This window comes from Ciconia boyciana, chromosome 1, assembly GCF_034638445.1.
Source record: "Ciconia boyciana chromosome 1, ASM3463844v1, whole genome shotgun sequence".
Taxonomy (NCBI): Eukaryota; Metazoa; Chordata; class Aves; order Ciconiiformes; family Ciconiidae; genus Ciconia; species Ciconia boyciana.
In genome coordinates, this window is record NC_132934.1 from 3,716,366 (window position 1) to 3,737,926 (window position 21,561).

Consider the following 21,561-nt stretch of genomic DNA (forward strand, 5'->3'; position numbering starts at 1 on the left):
GGCAGCAGAGAGAGGCACAAACCTGACCTTAGAAGACGACTATTGATCTAAAAGACAACGGTAGCATCATGTGACACATATATGTTTCATTGGTCATTGCTAATGAGGGCGGCAGCCTTCTTGGCTTCTGCAGCAAAACCATCTCTGGGCACAAACCTCTTTCCCATGGGAGACAACATTTGGCAGTCAGCTGCTCAACTCAGGAGCTGGTTTTGCTGTCTGCTGCACAGAAGAAACACTTCTCAGCACTGGAACAACTGGACAATATCTGCAAGGATAATGGCTTTGCAAAAACCAAAACTTTCAGAGATAGCTTTCTGCCTGACAATGTGAGAAATGCCCTGTAGCATCAGGGTCCTTCTCATTGCTGTCTGGGCATTTGTGTCCCTCAAGGTCACTGGGGCTGGGGAAGGATGGCATCACAAGTGCATTCTGACAAACACAGATTTACATTCGCTCTGTGGCCAGAAAGGTTTTGTCAAATGGCACTTTGAACAAATGCTGCATATATCTCCTACACTTCTCTTGAGAAGCCATCTTCTCACTGACTCATCTCTCTCACTGAAATTTCCACTGTATATTTTTTGCTTTCACCTTTAATTCTTTCCTTTTCTGTCTGGTACCCATGCCTATTCATTGAGTGGGTTCTTTGAACAATAGAAACTATTTGGTCTATTGAAACCAAGCCTGGCTCTTCATTGCCCATCCAGACTTCCACCAAGTTCCCAATGACATAATGTGACTCAAAAGGTTGACAGGACTGAGGACCATTTCCAGCCTTTGCAATGCCATCTTCAGTAGTGCTCAAAACAATCCAGCACCTTGAGTGGGCCTACTTTTACTGGCCTTTCATCTCCATCTGCAATGCTCCTTTCCATCCTTTCCTCTACAAGCACTTGGACCCCAGGAGGATGAGGACAGGGTGTGTTCGCTACCATCCAGGCATGAGGAGCTGCTAAATCAGTAAGTCTTGAGGGAGTACTGATGGGAAACTGTACTACCAGCGTGGGATGGTTGGACCATCCCATTTGCAGTCCTTCCATGAGTCTGCTGAGCAGATTAGCATGGCTGGCTTCCAGGATCATATGGTCTGATTGCACCAAGAGTGTCTTTGCCAAGCAAACAAATATTGGTGTTACCCTGTCATATGGACTGGTGTCAGAAACGCCTTCCTTCTGTAATCATCATTGCTGGCATGTCAAGCCTGCTCCCTTCCCCCACACTATGGCCTTTACCTTCTCTTTGCTGATAGACCCACCTCCAGGTGATTTTTTTTCTCTCTTTGCCTGTACAGCATCTTGCCATCATGTGGGCTGAGGCTTCCCACTCTCCAGATGGCCTGGGCTCCAAATGAACTGACTGGGCTCATACCCATCACCCCTGGACCAGTCTGGAGCACTTTCAAGGCAGACTTGTGCCTTTGTGTACATCCAACTCCATCATTGCCTTGGCACTTCTCATGAGTTTCTGGATTCCCATGGTCTCACCTGCCTTCCTTTCAGGTCTTCTTCATGTGCTCTGAGGGGATCCTGGGTTTTTTACTTGTTTTTTTCCCCTTGTAGTATGAGTTGCTGATTAATGCAGAGTGCAGAATGAATTTGAAACTGAACCAGTGGGACAGCAGAAAGGTCTTGGCCATGACCCACACTGTCCAGAAGGCAAAATGCTGTTTCTATCTGTACAGCCTGTGATCTACCATCCAGGGTTGCCTTTGAATTGCACGGTGGATAGCTGTGATCAGTCAGCCCCAAGCTGGGACAGGGCAGCTGTCCTACCACCACCTGGCAAAACTAAACCAGAGATGGAGAAAGGACAGAAAAGTCACGTCCCTCACTGTCAACAAGGAGCCACGAATTTCTTACCTGTCACTTGTCAGATGCTCAGTGAATCAGCTCTGCCCATAATAGAGCTGAATCAGCTAGTTTGGAAGCCCTGGGAAAGCCCATGTTTGCTCCTGGTGAAGAACTCCAGCGTGGTCATAAAGCAAGAGTATTTATGATTATGGCACTGAACTCAATCAAATAGGGTTGACGATGTCTCCGGATGATTTGCAGCAGAAATACTTCACCTTGGCGTAGAATTTCCCCTTACAGCAGGTTTTCAAAAGCCAGGTCCACTAGCTTGAAATATACTGAGTGACTTCTTGCTTTATGAAGGGGAGCTGATATTATTGCTGTTGAGGGCAGGAAGGGAAAGAATGAGGAAAAAAACCAAACATTTTAATACTGAAGTGGATTGTTGTTGTTGTTTTTCCCGAAGATAGCTGGTGGCAAAAGTGGAGAGAATTAGTCTCAAAGACAGAGGGGAGCAGGCCAAGTTTCTATTTTGTTTGTTGGCCATCCTGTCTGCTTTTGACATTTGTTGTTGACTGTAGCTAAAGTCACAGTGCAAGCTCAGTGTTGCACCACAAAGCATTTCATTGCAGAGTAACACACTGTGAAATCAACCCTTACTTACTTGACACTATCACCAAGTAAGAGAGCTCAGTCCTTTTCTTCTGTAAACGGGCAAGACAGTCAACAAATAGTGGAGCGAAACAGAGGCACAGAGGAGTAAAACAATTGATCTGAGGGTCTCCGGTGTGATAGGCGCTACAGAAACAGCACCTGTCTCTCCTGATACTTATTACCCAATACACCTGATTGCATCGTCCATCTTGTCTTTGTACAGACCTGCTGTGATCCAGCAGGGTAGTTTTCATGTCAGTATTTCACAGACATTTGTACAAGGCTGGGTAAGCTGGGGTAGCCTACTTGAGTTGATGGGATAAAGGATTAAGTCTTCTTTTGTGCCGCCTTCTTCTCTAAGATGAACACTATCTTGTTCTGGGCCTTGCAAGGATTTCAGCTTTGTGTGGGGGAAAGAGAGGGAAAAAAAATGGCAAAAGCCAAAAGCAAGCCTAGATAACAAATCTGTTATCCGCTGGGTTTAAAAGATACATAATCATTTAATTACCTTGAAGGAGGTTTTCATCTTTCCCTGCTCAGCCGATTTGCGTGTGCGTGTGTTTTTCTTCCTCCCCCAAACAAGCTTTTTATTAAAAGGATTTTCATCTGCTGCCTAAAAAGAGAACAGAAGAAAAGATCTCTCACCAAAGTGTTTTATGTCGAGTTGTACGTGCTAATGACAGTAAAGCCCACATAAAAGAAACAACTGCTTCAAATATTAATTTGTCAAAAGCAATAGAAAGCTGTGTGAGCCGCATGCTGGTGAGCAGCTGCCGAGGAGTGGAGCACTGCTTTGCCCAGCGCTTGCTCGTGCCTCGTGCCAAATGAAGAGCTGTACCAGTGGCCTCTGCAGTGGAGTGCACTGATTTAGCTCTGACCAGATGCTTGTCCTTCTTGGGGATGGGATTTTTGGGAAACAAGGAAGAAGGGAGGGGAAAAAAGAAGGCAGGGAGTGATAATGACAGCTCAACCTGAACTGGCAGACATCTAAGAGGGATTTGGACAATGCCCTAAATAATATGCTTTAACTTTTGGTCAGCCTTGAAGTGGTCAGGCAGTTGGACTAGATCATTGTAGGTCCTTTCCAACTCAAAATGTTCTGTTCTATTCTATTCTATTCTATTCTATTCTATTCTATTCTATTCTATTCTATTCTATTCTATTCTAAATGATAATGTCCATGTCTCCTCATCATGGACTTTGTCTGTAGTAAACTCAGCAGTAACCTTCTCCACCCTGCCGGTGCATCTCAGTCTGGCTCAGGGAGGTCTTTGCCCCAAGGTCTCAAAAAGCAGACAGGTTTGACAGGTTTTCAGGGCTCCCAAATGTCCTGCTTTGTCCTCTTTGCAAGGTGCAGAAGGAAGGCACGGTGCCCACCTCCTCCCAAAATGCACCCTGGTGCAAATGCCTGGGTGGCTGCACTGGTGAGGGGGTAGAGGACCTGCTGGGCCATCAGATGAGCATGGTCAACTCCTTGCTCCCTTGCATGGACAAACCTTCTGGTGATGCATCTTCAGCTGTTGCTGTGGCAACTGCTCAGTTTCCCTCCCGCTCCTGTTTCCAGCCTCCCTTAACCTGGCCAGAGTTGGCTGCTGGAAGCATCAGCACGGGGAGGAGAGAAAACCCATTTCTGCTCAAATTAATGTATCTCTCATTTCTCAGGGACTCTAATGACAGTTGCAGCAAGGCCAATACCAGAGCGCAGAATCCTTCCCTGCTTGTCGATTATCCACTCACTTATCCTGGCACCTGTCTATCATTAAGGGGAGGGTGCGAGGTGTAGTTTCTATGGCAACTGCAGGCAGCCTGCTGCCTTCAAGTGCTGTGAGCAGGCAGGGGGACCGGCAGGAGAGGCGAGGGGATCAGGAGCAGCTCTAGACAGGCAGCTGCTGTGGGCAGCAGCAGCCCCCTGTGCAGATGGGATCTGGCGTAGTGATGCATGCATTTCATGGCACCTGCTTTTAAGCAGCATGGGGGTTTGGTGTTTATCATCTATTTAGCTCTTAGAAGTGCTTCCAAGCACGTGTGATGGAGTTCAGTCTTGTCAGCATCCTGTCCAGGGGGAGGCAGGGGTAATCTGGGAGAAGGCTGTAGATGATGATTTGGATCCAGCTGTGGCCTGGGGCTCCTGGTGGTTTGGCATTTCAGACTGTGGCATTTCAGCCCTCATCCAGCATTACAGCCCTTTCCTAGAAATGGAGATGTATCATGTAGTGGGTACATCCTTTTCAGAGGGGGCACTTCAGATAATAATAAGACGAAATTAAACACAGAAATTGCAGGCCAGACAGAAAGCACTCTCCTTGTTCATGGAGTCCAGTTAAAGCATGAAAATACTGCTCAGAAGCAGTATCAGGTGGTGTGTGGGGCCACAGGTTATATATTCAGCAGATGAGAGTTTTATTCTTGGCTCTGAATTGGCTTGCACATGTTCACCTTGCTGTGCCCCTGTTTCTCTCACACCCTCTTCTGATTTGGGTAAGCACTTTCTGTTAACAGGTGCTTGTACAATACTTAGTACCTGGAGCCGTAATCTCGCAGTGGGGGCTGTTCACAAGAAGTCTTTGAGCATGTACAAACAAATTAGATAATTTGCTATTGTTTGCAAGTCATACTGACTTGCACCGAGGTGAAGAAAAAGATGGAAAGTCTGTGTGTGAAGTGCTTTCTTCTGTTATTTTTGGGTACCTTTTGTCATCTCTGAGCCTGTCTGCCCCACAGTCATCCTGCTGGCAGGGGAAAAGACTGGTAACTTGTTCAATTTCCACAGTAACTTTTAGCAGGATTTCTGATTACTACAGTTGTGGATGTGCAGAAAATCTGTCCCGGCGCAGGGCAGCTCCATCATGTCTCTCCTAGTTGAGACCTCCAACCAAATCACAATGGGAACTGAGAACTGATGAAAAAAGACCTCCCTGTGAGTGGTTCATCCTACCTTAATACACATCTTGTTTTCTTAGAGCTTAGCTTCTCCAGCCACCATGTGAGTGACTAATCAAGGACTTGTTTATGTAATTTCTAGGAGCAGCTCAGGTAGATTACTTTGAATGGAGATGCAAGAAGCATCTGACACTCAATACTGTGTTCCTGCTAAATGTTACTTATAACAGTTGGGCTGCTCATCTTTGTAATGCAAAATTATTTATCCCACAGGACGAAGTTATCTCAGAATGCAACAGGGTAATATTAATCTGTCCCCACCAACACAGCGCCCTTGAAATAACTTTGGGAAGAGCTTATGCTGTTTTGTTAGCCTGTCTCAGTGCAATGCCATTGCGATGCCTCGGGTTGCTACAGGATTTTCTGGCTATCTGGACATCTGTTAGGACTGCTAAGATCTGTGTGGCACCCTGCAATTTGAGGGAAAGGTAGTTGCTCAAGAGGAAAGACAATTTGCCCCATTCAGATTTAGCACGGGGTGGCCTGGCTCTGAAGCAGAAAGATTTTGCTTTTTCCATTGTAGCATCAGCTTCATTCATTTCTTTGAGACGTGAGCTTTTGGGACCTGGCCAAGGAGAAACATTCTCAGGATGTTGAAGCTGCAGATAAGAGGTAATGCTGGAATGTGTCTCCTGCCCTGCGTGGGGCATGTCCAGGAGGCTGAGCCCAGACCCTCCTTCCCTGCCTTGTCTTTGCTCATGAGTCCATTTGCTTTGGCCTGGATGTTATCTCATGCTGTCACAGATCTCAGTGAGGAGGAGGGTGACAAGAGCCATGATATCATTGTCCTGACCTTCCCACTGTGGAAGCTAAAGTATTATGACTGTCTGGGCTTCTATCCTGGTTTCCGAAGGAAGCAGGATTGCATCAATGTGGCCTGCATGAGCACCTCCGGTCCATCTGTTATTCTGTCTCCTCTGTTGACTTCTGAACCCGTTGGCCATTCTTGTCCTAATTGGGCCAAGGTCTGGAGCTCTCAAAAATACCAAGTTCCTACTAACTTTGTAAAAATGGGCAGTTTTACAGGAGAAATAGACTTTTGGTCCTCTCTTAGGAAGGAAACGCTACAGCTTGGACTCAAACCTTGTTAGACACCAGAAATCCCCGTGTGAGAGTGTTGTCATGAGACTCCCTGTCGCTTCTGAGGGAGGCTTGGTTGGAGAATGTCCCTTATGCGTGTAAACCCCATTTGTTGGCACAAATATATAGGAAACAGCTTTGTTGAGGAGCAACACGCTGGTGTCATTGGTGACCATGCCGGTCACATGGATGAGCAGTAAGGGGTACTATTGCAATGCTCAATGCATGGGGTGCCATGCATGGATGTACAGTGCTTTGATATACATGAAAGGTCTTGTGAACTTCAGATGGAAGTCCTTACAGAAGGACAGAAGGCTGGCTAGGCAGAAGGATGCAGATTTATATAATAATAATTAAAGAAGAAATTAATTACTGCTTTATAAGCTGCCTCTGCTCTGCCCCATGCCTTCCATGGCCTTGCACAATCCAGTTTTACTATGTGTGTTATTCTGAAGGGCTGTCTTACCTAACCAGGGTTTTCCTTTAACAAATTACAGACTTTGTCCCAGTAAACACACGGTTATCTTGTCTCTTGCACATACACCACCTTCCTCAATGCACACATTCATATTTCTTATGATTTCAAAACCAGGCAGTTACTCAGGAAACACCAGAACTGAGACTGCTTGCATGTCTCCAGCAGCCCCTCTCCTTTGAGCAGATGTACCTAATGACACAATCATCTACTATTTTTGTCACTAGTCCACTCCCTTCATCCAGTGATTAGAAGGCTCCTGCTCTCCAGATCATTACTTTTCCTTCTGAGCATGTGTCAAAGCAGCAAAAGGCTGAAAGAAAGCTAACGTTGTGTCTCTATTTAAAAAGGATAAATGCGGTGCTTGGATAATTATGGCAGCCTGACCTTGATCCTTGTGAAATAATGGACCAGCTGAGAAAGGCACTATTAATAAAGAATTAAAGGAGGATAAAATCATTAATGTTGATCAGCAGAGATGTATGGATTGACTTCAGAAGCAGAATTGTTCTAGGTCGGGATCCAGCTCTCAGCAGACCTGGGTCATTTGCCAGCACTGCCTGCATGGCCTTGGGGGAATCACTTTGCTCCTGATCAACGGGATTCAGCAGTGAGCCATGTGAGAGGAGGCTAGTTATCTTCATTTAGCTTCTGCTTTTTGAGTATCCACTCTCTGGTGATCAGCATCACTCATCGCTCTCTAGCCTTAGCAACACTGAAGCCAAGGACCCAAGAGGCTATGGCAGCTGAGCTAATGATCTGCTATTGATCTGTTGGTCTCCCTTCCTCCAGAAGTGGTATCTGTACACAGATCTGTGCAAGCCACCATTGAGGTATGTAACTGCTAGAGTGCACAACGCTTAAACAGGGCCAAATCTCTTCCACAGTCTAAGCACCAGCCTCCAGGCCAACCACCTTTTCCCAGGCACCAGAATCACTTGCAATATCTGACAAAAGGGAGCTGGTATTTGCTCCTGAGTGCATGGAAGACTCTTAACTAGAAAGGAGACACCAGAAGTGACAGCGATGCAAGGACTCAATTATTCCTTTTGTTGTCTCTGCAGATGTTTACACTTCCCATAAATCCTGTTGCTTTCTCCTCATCAGCTGCCTTTAAAGTTTTGAGCATTTTCTTCATGTATTAGTACTTTTGCTGTGCCAATAAATAAGCACACCATCAATCAAACTAACAACACTGTAAACTTAGGAAGTGCAGATAAAATATATGGTGCATTAAAAATTCTTTGACCGGGTGAGGTTTTTTGTAGCTGGTTTGATTGCTGCTGGTGCCGATGTAAATTTGGGGAAAGTATATCCAGAAATTTATGGAGCTTGGAATCCTGCCTAAAAAGCATTGACCTGATTCCACTTTATAACCTAATAATGTTCCCCGGCACTGTTCGTGTAAATTTTAAATATAATTTTATGATGCTAAGAATTAGTGGTGTAATAATGTAAACACAATGTGGACTGTAACTCATCCCTTTCCCTCCTGCACTGGGAATGCTGAGCTCCTTGGTGCTTCCTTCTGCAGATTATCCTGGGGCTGGGAAGTTGTGCAAGAGTTTAAAAGTGATTCATCAAAGGAACAAGCTTGTCAGCCCTGGAGCCTGAAGCTCTCTGCTTGCAGCAGTACAGGGTAGCTGCTAAACAAACGTCTGATTTTGCTCGGGTGGTGTCACAGCCCTGACCTAGGGTGACCGTGCTGAGGTGTGAGAGAGAAGTTCAGGCAACATATTCCAGGCAGTCCCTGCTGCCTCTCATCTGCCAACTTGCTGTTTTCCTGCTTTTTATCCAGGTGAAATCTGATTCTAAAGTCCATGATTTTAAAAAAAAGGAGGTTTTTTTGTTTGCCTGTTTTCACTCTCCTTTTTCTCCTTTCTTCCCTTCATATTCTTTCTCTTTCCCTGTTCTGTTTTGGTTTTAATGTTTTTTAATCTAATCTAACTAACAGTGCATCCAGATGCTGTGGTCTAGATATCATTATAAAGATCCCGTCCCTGCCTCTCAAATCTTACCCTCTTGACTTGATTACAGTACAGAGTGGGAGGGTGAGAAAGCCATAGGGGACATAGAGAAAAGGGTACATTGCAGCTCAGCAGAGCATATGAACAAAAGATGTATAGTATTTACATAATATGTGAGTAAATAACAATCTGACTATCATTTCTTGTGGGGTCCCGAAAGTCTTGAGTGAGTAAGTTATGGGCCCTACTTAGATTCACTTTGTGATCATGTTCCTTCCAGGCGAGATGGCTTGGATAAAGCACAAATATGGTTGATGAATGAGGGATATTGAAAAGAAAGTCTTAAAAAAACCCTGAAGTTGAGGATGAAGAAATGGATTTTGATGGCAGGAGAAAAGGGGAACCGGATGCTTTGAGGCAAGTAGTGGAGGAATTGTTGGTGCTGACTATGTCTGGTCCTGAATGGAGATGACTCCTACTCTTCTGGGAAAGGACGGGTGAAAATCCATTGCCAAAAGTTGAGTTTATCTTGCCAAACATGCCTACAATGCAGTCAGCAATAGCTGAGCTCTAGTTTCCTTCTGTAGAAAGTGGAGATTCAGTCAATGCTACCAGGGATCATGAGGGAGCAGTATGAAGGAAAAGTAGGAAAGATTCCCTCACCTGAATGACCTAGATGACAAGAGATGCACAGGGGAAGACAAGTAAACTGGGACACCAATATAAGGTGGACACTGTTGATAGATAGATGGGTCATTGTATTAAACCTTCAAGGATGTTTTAGCTGTTCCCATGTAGGATGCCTACCATTCAAAGTAGATCAGACCCATTTTCTTTTGGAAGATGGAAAACACTTTGATGAGACTTGGGCTCATGATCCTGGCCATAAACAGTAACAGAAAGTGAAAATGTACAAAATAAAGTTAGAAGAAAACCTTAACAAAATAAGGTTAGATGCAATATCACAAGACTGTGAAAGATCCCTACATGCTTCATCCCTAGGAGGGGATGATAACTCAGAGTATCTGGTCAGTCTCCAGCTTATACAGGAAAACAGCATGGTGAAATCTCCATGAAATCATAACTATATATGTATGAAGCACCATAAAGGAACCAAACTAATTAGTTCAGGGCTAAGACCACATAGCCTCAGTGAGGTTTCATTGCCCTCTTTAGCAGAATTCTCATGATGGCTCTCACTGGGGACTCAGGTATAGCTGTGATGAGGGCCATAACACATATGTGAGAGAAAAGGAGAGAAAGGGTTCTCATATTTCTGAGACTTCATTATTTCCGCAAGCTACAGCAAAACACATTTGCAGGCATTCTACGAGGAGTTATAAATAAAGAAAATTAAACTACCATCGACCCAATGAGTACAGCCCATTTCATGCAGTGTTTTCACTGCAAAAGCTCTCTGACTTGATAACTGGCAAAATTTGGTGATTTGAGGCATGCATCGCTGCTGATAGGAGTAATTGGCAAGGGTGGAGGATATTGTTTTAAAGATACTGACTCATTTGAAAGCATTTAAGGAATAGAATGAAGCTACACAAAATGAATCAACAAGAGTCCTCTTTCAAATGTGTTGCCCTGGTACAGATTAAACTGGATTTTAGCTCCTCTGGAATCTGAACCAGCTCCCCTTAGAGTCAGGGGAAAGGCTTAATTTATTATATAGCAAAGACAAAAAGGATGGGATTGTGTCCTTTCTTGGTACAGTTGTTGGCAGTAGATGTTTTTGTTTCCCCTACATCATGTGAAAACCGTGCTTTTCCAACCTAGGTGATGTCCATTGCAGAGGAAGGGTGAAGAGAAACTGCCTCAGCTGGAAAATGCCCAAGATAACTCTTTTTTAAGGACCCTTCTGCTTGGGTCTTGCTGCAGGGTCTGCTCTGAGCAGGTTGATGTTTTACCCTCAAAAATACAAACCTGACCAGACACCCAAAACTCCAAAATGAGTACTACATTTGAATTCGAACCCAGAGCCTAGTCCAAGCTCTGAGGTTTTATGCAGTACATCACCCAATGAAATTGCCTTTCCCCCCCCCCCCGTTTCAATTAGAAAGAACATTAGGTCAATCAGATAAAGCCACATTGGGAGGATTTCCTCTTTATGGCGCTTGCCTCTTCAATTATCTATAATGAACTTCCTCACAGCACTGCAAAGCTTTTTATATGCAAACGAATCCTGTTTTGGGGCTGCCGCAATCACTGCTTGTTAATGAACTTGAAACAAGTGTTATCGGAAAGGTTACAGCACCAGTGGTGGAGGGGGACGGGATAAAGCTAGACAAGAAAGACCAGCCTGAAGAGCTGGGATTGGCCTGCAGGTAACATAGTGGACTATCTCCAACCCCCATCCTCCGTCCCCCTTCAGAGGCTTTTCTATTTGACAGACATCAAGCAAAATGCCCACTCTTGGGAAATGGCTGCTCAGCGGCAGATAGGGCTTTCCCATCCTCCTGTCCCGCTGATTCACTCTACCAATGCATCTCTCTCTCAACTCCTATAGCTAGGGAGGAAAAAAAATGAAGACGTTGCCAAGGTCTTTTCTTATGCCAGGAGAGAGAGAGGGAGCTGATTCAGAGGCCTCAGGACATGTTAGGCGAAGGGGAAGATTCAGGGGGTGTTGAAGCCATGCAGTCCCAAACTATATTTACACATGGTATCTGCTGGCGTGATCAGAACTGGAAACTTTCACTCATATAGCCTAGACCACCTCCTTCCCCTGCCCTCCAGGTTTTTATAGGTATAAGTCACCCAGAGTTAAATTGTGCCTCACTTTCTCATGCTTAACCCTGCAGCTAGCCTTAAGGCTGGTATGCCTTGATAGGGTAGGACCATTGGACTCAAGGTTGACAAGACTTTCTAGACTGTCAAGCCTTGCCTTTTTGTCAAGACAAACACTTCTATGACACTTTAACCATTGAGTTTCAGCATTAGTAGTTCCCTGGGGACATTTCATCATGGGACAGGACAACAGCAAGAGCAGAGAGTGTTGGAACATGGTGTAGCTCCTCAAGCACTCTTGGGGGTCAGACACAGCCTCTTTCCACACTGGCTGTGTCTTGTGCATGATGGGGCATAAGGCAACTTCCACCGCTCATATACTCAGCTTCCTGGAGCCTCCTCACACATGTCTGCTTGTTGAAGTGCTGTTCAGCACCAGAATCTCCAAGACTGCAGAGAATTACAGTGGTAAAGCTCATCAATGGGCTTGCCAGTGGTAAAGCTACCACATGGGCTTGCCACCTCCGATCCTTACACCATCCAGCCAGGTTAACATGATGGCCTATTAAGCCTCAGTCCTTGGTAGCACATGTTAAGCTAGGCCTTGTGCCAGATTAGCACAGACAAATTGCCACCAGACCCAAGATGGTTCACCCCCATCCAACTCCAATGACTGTGTGTTTGGCTTTCCTGGTTCTGGTGTTAACCTGGGCAAAGCCCATTGAAGTCCATCAGCAGCTATCAAGTACTTACACCATTAGCATCACCTTATAAGTGCAGATGAGAAATCAGGTTGCCCCAAAGGGGTCTTCAGTCTGTCATCCTTGCTGGGACAGACAGACCCTCTTTGGGGACTGAGGAAAGCTTCTAGACTTCACTGCAGTGACACGCTGGGTGGTTACTGGATTTTCTTCCTGCCCCTGGCCATGGATCGGCTCACACCCACAGTGTGATGACTGATGGCTCTTGTAATTCTGTTCCTGGTTGGTGTAACTGCAGATGTTACACGTCTAACCCATTTCTTTAACTTCCTAAGCTATTTGTTTCAGTAAGATGCTTCCACCATCTGCTCTAACAAGCTCCCAGGCTTTCATAAGCTATAAATTCCACTTTTGAGCCTCTCAGTCCCTTTCCCTCCTTTCTAGCCCTGGATCAGTCATTTGCCTCCTGCCATCCCTTGCCCACACCTACGGATTAAGCTTGAACCCTTTTATGTAAATTCCCTGTCTCTGCTTGCACCGACTGGACCTAGCTTTAACGTTGGGCAGGACAGGCTGAAACGGTTTTGCTCTCTGGACTGGACAGGGTGGCTGCACCATCACGACACCGTTGTGTTCTACAGAGAGCAGGCAGTGTGCCAGATACAGTGCAGAAAAGAAAAAGAGGGGACAGGCTTTCTCTTGGCATCTAGGAATTGAAGAAACTGAAGAGAGGGGACAGTCAGGCACTCACAAGTGATCAAGACAGCGTGGTCTGTGCATATGGCATGCTTATGTTTTGTAGCATGTTGTAGTGTTTTTTTAAGGGATCCCGTTTTATATCAAACTGCCTTGGATTAGCCAGGCGAATGCTGCAGTAATTTCCTAAAGAGTTGATAGCTTCCTAGAATACATGAATTTGACAGCTTGCAGTTGTCTGATTGTACTATGAAGAAGCAGTGCATTACTACTCTAACTAAAGCTGTGCAAATTAATGAGACTTTGAATACAGCCTTCTGCATGGCAGCTTTGGGTGCCCAGACCTCTACCTGCATGAGGGACCCACGAAGACGCACTGGATTAGCAACATCCACTTAGCATTGCTCCTTTTGTGAAATGGTGGCAAGCCTTTCCAAGGGATCTCCACTCATTGTGTAACAATTGTTTTTTGGGAGCTGGATTCATCTGTAATAAATATCCTGTCCCCTTCTAAGCCAAAACAAACTCTTTTTAACAGCCCAGACTCTGTAGTTTACAACATGTCTTGCTGGAGCTAGCTGGAGCTGTGCCTTTTGTATAATGGTGCATTGGCTGTTGGGGAGGCAAGGAAATATGCTCAGATTTTGCTTTTTTGACTTCTCATGTCATGGCATTGTGACTGGGCTAAGTACCTGGAGGGGACATGATTGCTTTCGCACTACCTGATTAACGGAGCAGGTATTAAAAAGCACCAGAGTGCTTCCTTGGGTCCTGAAGGTTGAAAGTCTGTAGTGCAAACAAGGGAAATAGGAAAGGATGGTCTGTAAAAGAAATCCTTCCTCACCTGTTTATCTGAGCCTTCCCAGTAATGCTCCTTGAATACCCTTGTAATAGGCTGAGGCCCAGGGAGATGCAAAGGCTTTGTAATTGATTGAAGCGAAGCGTGAAGTGAGAAGGTTGAGAAACATCAAAGGACTTCACCTGGGGCTGGGAAACCCATGTGCTGACTTGGCACCTTACCTTCTCTCTCTCCTTAGGACTGTCCCCAGCTGCTTCAGGCAGAGAAGATCCTGGTGCCGGTGGAAGTGATCAAGCCCATCACGCTGAAGGCCAAGAACCTGCCCCAGCCGCAGTCAGGCCAGCGAGGCTACGAGTGCATCTTGAACATCCAGGGCAATGAGCAGCGGGTGCCTGCCTTGAGGTTCAACAGCTCCAGCGTGCAGTGCCAGAACACTTCGGTGAGCAAGCCCTGCATGCTCGGGAGAGGTGCATGGGTTAAGGAGAACCAGGAGTGCGTACAGTACTGTCCCAATGGGATCTGGGGTTGCATTGCAGCCTTTTTTACATTATTGCCTACCCAATTCCAGGCACAGTCAAGGAAAGGCTCGATGGTAGCTTGCGAACTGCCCTTTTTGCTCTTTAGGCTATCTGATGTCACCACACAGTAGTTGCTTCTGCCCTTGGATCCCAGCATTTGGCTGTGCTGGAGCACCTTAGTCATGACCCACAGGCATTATTATCAGCTTAACCTGCCCATATCCTCACAGTGCCACATCCTTGTGTGCATTCAAAAGGGTTTCCAAAGAGACAGGTGTTAATGTCAACACTGAGAGTTAAGGTTATTATGTGGGGTTTTGATGATGGACATATAAAACCCCATATAAACAGTCTGACGGATGCCAGCATGTAATGGGTCCAAAGAAGGGCGAGATGCTGAAGGCTTGAGTCCAGCCTTCCTCCAGCCATTGGCTCATAGCATGACCTTTGGTTAGTCCCTTTGCCTCTGCCCACCTCCCATTCCCCATCTGCAGTGCAGGACCAGTAACCCCCCTCCCAGGGAGCCTGTGTGAGTCACGGTGGTGTTGTCACCACAGCAATGCCGGTCTTGGGGTCGAACACTGGCATCTGCCAGGACCCATGCATATGTGCAGTGGTGGTCTCCTAGCACTGCTTCTCCGGAGGTTTCTCCATGAGATTCATGTCTCTCAGACGTGCATTTGAGTCATTCTCATTGCTGCTACTACGAGATGATTTATTACTCAAAGAGCTAATTACAGGCTTTAGCCACTTCACTGCAGCTCTGCCACTCCATGCCAGGCAGCGCTTGTTAAAATCCGTCACAACATATTCTGCTGCATTAAGCAGTGTGCTGAAGATTACAGGCAGTTCACACATTTTACGATCTGTTGCAAACAAGCAACTTCCCAATGACAGTCTTGTATTTGTTCCTTTGTCCCTCTCCCTCCCTCTGATTTTCATTACTGGTTAGTGGCCTGTGAGCATCCAGGTTTGAGGTTTCACATAAGAAGGCATTGCACTTAAAAAAAAAAAAAAAAATTCCTTTACAATAGTGAAAGCTTGTGGCTAAAGGGTATTATATGGACCTGGAGAGAGTCCATATATCTGTCCAAAAACTCTTAGCAGGGAAGACAGCAGCCACTCTGTGGAATCATGAATTTTCTGGCAAACATAGGCATCAGCATCAGGTATCTCAGGATGATTTTAAGCACAGTTAGGCTGAGTGGGGGACTGCTGCAGCAGTCCTGGAGAGTCTCTCTCAGCATCTGAGTTTGTGGTATACAACAAATGAGCCTGGTTTGGGGAGGTAATGGTTACTATTCCCATACTACCTGCATGCTCCAAGAAGTTGTTAGTGCCTAGGACCAGAGAATTGGGCTTGGATGACTCCCCAGATACATTTGCTTGTGGGATGCCCGAGTGCTGCGACAGCACCATGTTGATTTTAATGGGTTTTTTTTGATGCCAGAACACTCAAGGCTACTCCTGAGCTGCGCAGGGTGGCAGGGCTGAGTCTCAGGCTAATGCCAGAGCACTCCACGACCCTGCTGCTGTGTGGTGTCTGTAGGATGCCTGTCCCATGTTTGGTGGTGGCTCAGGTGGACCTCTCTCTTCTCCAGGGAGAGAGGCTTATTTTGGAACAAACTCAACTCTTTTCTATTCTGTTTTCTGTCTCCTCTCCCTCTCCCTCTCCCTCTCCCTCTCCCCCTCCCTCTCCCTCTCCCTCTCCCTCTCCCTCTCCCTCTCCCTCTCCCTCTCCCTCTATTTCCTTCTCTTTCCTTCTCTTTTCCTTCTTTTCTTCCCTTTTCTTCCCACTTCTTTTTAAGGCATTTTGACTCCTTGATTTACTCCCCCCCCCCCCGAGAAATGTTATTTCATTGTTGTTCTGAATTTGCCAGACACTGAGAGAAAGAGATGTGGAAGGGAGAGCCAGACAAAAGAAAGAAACATTCACACAGATACAAAAAGGGAACAGAGAAGCCCGGCTCTGTTTGAGCAGGTGGCAGAGGACACAGACAATAGGGAAGGAGTGCTGTAGATATGTCTCCATCATGATTATTTCCTTTCCTGCCAGAATTAGCATTCAGTCTGGAGCCACTGGAATACAATGAGCCTCTGTTCCAAGGGTGACCTGGCTTTAGAAATAGCCGTATGAGCTTGTTTGCAAATTGAATCAGCCCCCTTCGACAGAGTTTTTTACTCGGCAGAGTTGCTGGATGAGACACTGAATGTAGCACCTGCATTGCAGGCTTGGAGAAGGTCCAAAGGAGGGTGGGAGGATGTGTTATGATGGTGTGTCCCTGAAGGGATGCTATCCTGCCAGCAGATCTTTCTGTTGATGATGCATGCTAGACTAAGCAATCATTCTTGGCTTGTTTTCCTTCATAAGCCTCAAGATCTACCCCTTCCCATCAAACACTAGGCACTGACAAGCTCAAATTCAGCTCTTGCAGAATAACTTCTGCAAAATGCAGGAGTTTTCCTGCTTTCACACAGGATAGGATTGGGAAAAAGCCTTAACTCCTGCTCTCCACTGCCTGGTCCCTCAGGATTTATATCAGTATAGCTGAGATCAGAACCATCTTAAGCAGGCACTTATCTAAGTGGTTCCAACTTCAGTTAAGAGGTGTTATAAGGACACCCAGGTGGGACCAGCCTATCTGACAGTCTGTCAGTAATGTCATATCCAGCACTGATGGTGTCTAGGTGCTCGGTCCAGTCAATAGCCAGCTCTGTCTCTCCCCTGTCTTTCCTGGAGATATTTCATTTGATAACAGCAATAAGTCACTGCAGGCAGCACACTTTGGGACAATTATTGTTCTTGTCAAGTGGTTTGAGACTCTCAGCTCTGGGCTTTGTCTCTATCACACCACCCAAGGCACACAATTATCACTCAGAGAGACCCTGCCTGCCATTCCTTATTGCACTTATGATAGCTCTGCCAACAGTCTGGACACAGAGTGATGGGAGGAAATGAAAAGAAGGAGAGCTAAGGAGTCATATAAATAAGTAAGTAAAAACATCAGCAGAAATGGCTGAAATTGCTAGATCTATTAGGGCAGAGAGCAATCTCCCCAGTGGGAAGCAGTGGGATCCCCAACACTTGCAATCAGCCCAATATTAGCAGCCTTTGGCATGAGGAATAGGGAGGTGGGTGAGAGATGGCCCACCTGACCATGCCATGATCATTGCCTTTACCTGCTTCAGTGACTAAGTCCACATTCTTGCTACGTGTGAGCCTGCCCACTGCCTGGCCTTGGCACACACACAGGCAGCACACACTGATTTCTAGCAGCGAAATCCCTGCTGATAATTTGCTTCAAGTCCTTCACAGGTCTGTGTGTTGTGAGACCCAAGATGGTACAGCTGAAAGTGCTGTGTAACTTAGGGACAGGAAAAACAAATATGTTATATTTATCACATCATTGCACTTGAGCAGAAGATCTCAGAGGCATTTGAGTCTGTGCTGTGGCTCACACAGTGGATGGAGTGATAAAAAAATCCCCAAATCTGGGAAAAAATGAGGAGTTATTTACAGAAATCGTGGGAAAACACACTTATGGGTGGCCAAAGGAAGACGAGCACAGGGCTGTGAGCCATACATACACTTCCCTATTATTATGATGCATTATTATTATTATTATTTATCTGCATTCAAATATCACAGAGAAACTCCAATCATGATGTGAGCTTATTGTCTTGGGTGATACCTAGACATAAAAATTCAGTCCCAGCTCTGGGAAGCAGAGTCCAAGGAGACAGGATGGCTATGGTTAAGAAGTTTTCTGCCTACAGTTTATGGCTGGAAAATTGATGCAAAGAGGGATTAAATTATTTGCACAGGATCACACAAGGGGTTGGTGACAGAGCCAGGTACAGGAATCAATCCCCAAGCCCAAGCCCTATCACAAGGGTAGGTTTTTGTGCTGTCAGGGAAAACAGACTAACACTAAAATACTATTAAAATGATGTTTGTCTGCAGATGTTTCCCTGCTATTGGACATACTCGAGGTACAAGGGGGAAACATCATGTAACCGCTCTTGGTTTATCATCCTAAGTGTGCCCAAGCCAAACTGTCAAAGGGCTTCACCTCGTAATACAGCATCCCAACAAGATGCAGCAAGAGGTCAAGCATGGCTATGGATTTGCACAAACTGCACGGCTCAGAGGTCTGTGAAGCTGAGTTCCTCTAATGCAGGGTGCCTGTAGTAACAGGATGCCCAAAAGCATCAGGAATTTGCAGATTTCCGAAATGCAAAGTCTTTCCATGAAGGCAGCTAACGTTTGCATAGCTGTTGTAGAACTGATAGCTGTGATTTTGCAACCATTCTCTCGGTCCGAGGACAGTGAACTTCTATGAGACAAACAGTCAATGTGTTTACAGTAGCTTGAGTACAATATGTTAAACCGCTAACAACATGGCAAAATGGCTAAGTGATGTGATGGGCTCAGCCCATGTTGCAGGAGTATCTGATACTAGTGAAGATTTTAAGAGGCAAAGAGCTTGTACCTGGGAGTTCAAAACACACTGTGCTGTTCCTGTGAATTACAACAGCTCCTTCTAGCAGCTTTTTGGCATTTCCTGATGAGACCCAGTCTGCCTTTCTCGAAGGGCAGCCTCTCTTTCTCAGTTTGGGCCTTTAAATTGCCCATAATTTTCTGCTTTGATTTGATTTGCATGGTGGGAATCCAGATTTTGCAGACTTAGGGGTCAGGTTCACATCTTTTCAGCAGTTTTGCCTGTGCTGGAGAAAGTTGTGCAGAGCAATGTATACATACAAGCCCTAATGGTATGAATGCTTGTAGCAGGAGTATTTGGGAAGCTCTCTTGTTAGTCCTGGGGATCAATACGTCATCCCTTTTTTCTTCTCTGAAACATATTTCCATCTTATTGTTACAGCTGAGCGAATCCTTTTCAAAGACTCTTATTGAGTTCAGTGGGCTTTGAACAGGGGTCACAATGAGTTAGCAGCTCCTGTGGTCTGAAGAGGACAGAGCATTTACTCACTGTTACTTTGCAAATTGCTCTGTTTCGCTGCCGTGCAGCCCACGAGCTGTCTGAGCAGGCCGGGCATGGCAGCGTGAGCATCCTTGCTCCAGTCCCCAGCTGGCTTCATCCTTGGAGCTCTTCCATGGGGATCCTGTTGTTTATTCCCTCGCATCCATTTCCAGTTCTGGATCAAGTCTGCTGAGTTAACAAGTCTAATATGTGTTTGCCCCCGGTGCCGCAGACAGATAAGATCTAAAATCCCGGCTGGGCTCCTGCTGCTGGCGCTCGGATCCTCAGTGGGATGAAAGGCTCTGGGGGACACCAGCTGCCTGTCCCTTGGCAGCTCTGTCTAGGTTCTGCTAACAGCTAAATCCCAACACACATGCATGATGCTCTGCTGAGGCAGAAAGTAGCGCTTTCTCAGGCACCTACAGACTCAAATTCTGACTTAAGGGTGACCAGTGGTTCTGTATATGTGCTCTTTCCCATTCCCAATCAGCATTTGCAAAGTACTGTGCAAAGCAGGCATTTGCAAAGCTCCTGAGTGGCAGAAGATTAATTATTCTCTATTTTTCAGGCACTCTCCTTCCCACTCCTGTCTCCCCATCCTTGCTCCTGGCTCCAAAAAGCTGTGAAAAGCCAGTGTTGTGAGTCCAAGTGGCTCTGCATCATCTTGCATCTTTCTGGCAGTGACACCAAGGAGTGTCATAAAAATGCTAATACTGAATGAGAGTGGCGGGTACAGCCCTATTGCAAAGGGCTCTGCTAACCTGAGGCTGCTCTTTACTTCCATGGTAACCACAAAACTTATACCCATAAATACCCTACAACTACCTCGTAATCACAGGGTCTTGCAGATTAGTAGCTAATAGTATTTAGTTTGTCCAAAGAGAAATTACCATGCAACTCACTCTGCCGTAATGGACAGAAAACACCATATATGATTTACTCTGCAATTATATGGCAATTAATGGACACAGAAAAACCTACCTCTAAAGGCTCAGAGCTTTGGCATCTCTGTGGAAAACCACGTTGAGACTTTAAGTGATGGGGAACTCTTTAGTGGTCTCTAAGACGTACCCATCCAAACCAGACAGCTTATTGAATTGTATTTAATCTTTAGTGGGGAAAACGCCTTTTTCTTTAAAAGTGGGAGTTTGTCCCGCTATAGATCCCAGTGCAGTGGGATATTCCTGATCTCAGGAGGGTAAATCCTTATGTACGCTCTGGTCAGTAATAGGAGCAGACATGTAATGTCTCTCCCCTTCTTGCCTTGTTCCCATTCTGTCCTTTAAGCAACCATCTCCTCTCCCATTACAAGGCTTTTTGCCTTTTGGTGAAGCGTTGGATGGAAGCTGTTGATGGAGGTGGGCAGTGGCATCTGATGGGCAACTGGGTGAACCTTGTGTGAACTGGCTTATGATAAACCAAAATCTAGCTGCAAAAATACGCTAAGCACCATGTGTCAGAGAGCTCTCAGAGTGGAGAGGGCCCCCAGAGATCAGCTTCTATTTCCTTCATTAAGGCCAGATCTGTGTACCTGACTGTGCCTGAAAAGTGTTTGTTTAAGTCCGTCCAACTGTCTCAGAAGATTTCTATGGCTTTCTTAATACATATTTGCTGAACACTGGATACCCCCTACTCCAGCTGAAGCCTTTCTTGTTCCGAATAGGGAAAAATAATTGCCCCCTGGGGCTTACGTATGTAACAAACTCTTAGTGCATCCCCAAATAAGATTTGCTTGTTTTTTTGGCAGCAATATGGCATTGTTGATTCACAGTCTGTTTGTGATCTTCAGTAGTCCCCAGACCTTTTCCTGCAGCACTGGCCATTCACTCCAGTTTCATATTTGTTTGCATTGATTCCTCCTACTGAAGAATACTCGGTACTTGCCTGTATTGAATTTCAGTTTGTTGATGTTGGCCTGCTTCTACAATTTGTCAAGTTTGTTTTGAATTCTTAACCCTGCTTTCGGATGTTCTTGCACCCTTTCCCACAGCAGTGTCATTCATTAAATCTGTAGTCTATCATCACCTGAGTCAGTAGTGGAAATACTGAATAATGCCAGACCCAGGACAATACTCCATTTGAAACACCCTCCCAGCCTGACACTGAATTATTTAATTTCTTTTCTTTTTTTTTTTTGGCAGTTTTGCATATGCCTTATGGTGGCTTCTTTTAGATCATATTTCCCTAGTTTGTTTATGGGAATCTCCTGTAGGACAGTAGCAA

At 45.6% G+C, this 21,561-nt stretch overlaps 1 protein-coding gene across 6 annotated transcripts in view; it reads left to right on the forward strand.

Annotated features, from left to right (window-relative positions):
- Positions 1–21,561, forward strand: part of PLXNA4 (plexin A4) — a 431,262-nt gene that overhangs the window by 327,731 nt on the left and 81,970 nt on the right. For all 6 annotated transcript variants that reach the window (XM_072864978.1, XM_072865153.1, XM_072865238.1 and 3 more), the window contains one exon: positions 14,077–14,277. In XM_072864978.1, the coding sequence (XP_072721079.1) occupies positions 14,077–14,277 (201 nt within the window). The remainder of the gene's footprint in view (positions 1–14,076; positions 14,278–21,561) is intronic.